This window comes from Nematolebias whitei, chromosome 9 (genome assembly GCF_014905685.2).
Source record: "Nematolebias whitei isolate Nwh7 chromosome 9, NemWhi1, whole genome shotgun sequence".
NCBI lineage: Eukaryota > Metazoa > Chordata > Actinopteri > Cyprinodontiformes > Rivulidae > Nematolebias > Nematolebias whitei.
In genome coordinates this window covers 6,535,207-6,537,587 of record NC_056506.1, presented here as the reverse complement: position 1 = coordinate 6,537,587, position 2,381 = coordinate 6,535,207, and the positions used below count along the sequence as shown (strand labels likewise).

The 2,381-nt window shown below is 41.9% G+C and overlaps 1 protein-coding gene across 1 annotated transcript in view; it reads left to right on the top strand.

Annotated features, from left to right (window-relative positions):
* Positions 1 to 1,497: 1,497 nt before the first annotated feature.
* Positions 1,498 to 2,381, top strand: part of LOC119414365 (carbonic anhydrase) — a gene marked incomplete at its 3' end in the record, with an annotated part of 4,838 nt that continues 3,954 nt past the window's right edge. The window contains 2 exon segments of the mRNA XM_037681455.1: positions 1,498 to 1,555; positions 1,937 to 2,134. Of these exon segments, the coding sequence (XP_037537383.1) occupies positions 1,522 to 1,555; positions 1,937 to 2,134 (232 nt within the window).

Sequence of the window (2,381 nt, the reverse complement as noted above, 5' to 3'; positions counted from 1 at the left end):
TATATATATATATATAGTTATTTATCTAAGGAGCCAGCAGAGGTCAAAGAAAGCTGTCAGAAGATGAAAAGAAAATGTGGATACCATGGTCTACAGATCCAAAGGGTGTTGCATAACTCCTGCAACAGCAGAGTGGGGTAGTGTCATCAGATATGCATGGTGACTGTTGCCAGGGACTCAAGCATTTCTGCAAAGACAGATAAAATTTTTACATTTTCATTTTTTTGACATTCTGCCGATGTGTATTTGGAAAGCTGAATAAGCCTCACTTGGCTGGTTGGCTTCCAGGTAGGCTTGCTTCAGAGTGTACGATACGTAGAGGAACTTGCCAGAAACAGGTCCGTCAGCGGGAGGACAGAGAGTTTGTCAGAGACAGTCTGAAGTCAGAAACACCCCATCACCTGAGGACAGAGACAGTTTGAGATTGTCACAGTCTGTCCCCTAGCTGTCTGGTATTTCTGTCTTCCCCTTTTTCTGCTTATTGTGTTTGTCATTCTGCTCTTTATAATTTTGTGTGATTCTGATTCTGTTTTCTGTCACCTTCCACTCACTCCTGAGTCTGCCTCTCCAGTCTCTTCAGTCTTAATCATTCACACCTGTCCCTCATCAGCCACCTGCCCAGGTGCTCCCATTACTCACTCTCCCTCTGTCTTATAAAAAGCCTTTCTCTCTTCCACTCTTCGTCCGGTCATTGTTCTGTTCTGCACAGACGACTCAGTCCTCCTACGTCCGATTATCCGTCTCCGTCTGAATCTGTACCCGTCCTGTTTTGCCTGCCTGATTGTTTTTGTAAGGTTTGCTGCCACGCCAGCCTTTTGTTTTGTTTTGTTGTTTATAAAATATAATTTTATATATAATATAATTATATATATATAATATATAATTTATAATATAATATAATTTTAAAATAAATTATTTTTATTTTAAACTCCCGCCTCGCTCGCCTGCCTGCAAATGGGACCTAAACTCAAGGATTGTGTCAGAGATCAGAGACAGTTTGACATCAGAAACACCCCATCAATTTGAGGACAGAGATAGTTAGAGGTCAGAGACACCCCATCAGCTTAAGGACAGAGACAGTTTGAGGTCAGAGACACCCCCGGCAGCTTGAGGACAGAGACAAGTTGAGGTCAGAGGCAACTCATTAGACTGAGAACAGAGACTGTGTGAAGACAGAGGCAGTCCATCAGTGTGATGATAGAGACAGCACATCAGTCGAAGGACAGAGACAATGGAGACAGTCCATCAGTGTGAAGACAGAGACAGCCCATCACCCCGAGGGCAGAGGTAGTCCATCAGTCTGGGGACAAAAGACAGCGTGAGGTCAGAGACAGTCAATCAGCGAGAATACAGATGCAGTGTGAAGTGTGAGGCAGCCTATCAGTCTGCGTACAGAGACAACATATCAGAGTGAAGACAGAAACAGATGGGCAGGCGTCACAGGACCATCATCTTCTGCGTGTGTCCTCTGTTTGATGTGGATCATTCTTTCTGGAACCCTCGAGGCATACAGAAGCAGACATGTCTCACGGATGGGGATATGGACCGACCAATGGTAAGGACCTCAGACTTTCCATCAAGTAAATATCTTCTAGTTTCTTCTAGTCAACTAACCTACAGCAGAGGATATATTAAAAGAACTTCTCCAACAGTCTTCACTCACAACTACAATATTTCACCAGCAACAACTTACTCACAGCTGAGACCTTCCAATCAGTGAAATGCTATTTTTATTTTTCTACCCACAGTTTCAGAAGCAAACAGACTTTCAATGTACAGCAGAAATTAAGATACAAGATATAAACATGTATTTTGCTCATTTACAGAACATGTCTCTCAACACATTAGACTCTTTAGGATTACATTTATCTTGTTTTCAGGTCTGATGTTTATGTAAAATATTGTGTATAAGAAAAAAAAATTGCTGTGTTTCAAGGACCCGACAAATGGGCTGAGAATTTTCCAACTGCAAATGGGCCCAGACAGTCTCCGATCAACATTGTCACGAAGGAGGCCCAGTATGACCCGTCTCTGAAGCCCCTGAAGATCAGGTATGACCCCTCCAATGCCAAGGGTATCCTCAACAATGGACATTCCTTCCAGGTGGACTTTGTGGATGACACAGACAGCTCCAGTAAGCAAGAGATTAATCCCACCTAACACACACACACACACACACACACTTCTTGTTTACTTGTTTAACCCATCACTATTTTTGCTAGCACTAAAAAGCAATTTCAATATAACACACACACAAACACACACATCTCTCTCTCTCACTCTCTCTCTCACTCTCTCTATCTATCTATCTATCTATCTATCTATCTATCTATCTATCTATCTATCTATATATATATATATATATATATAGATAGATAGAT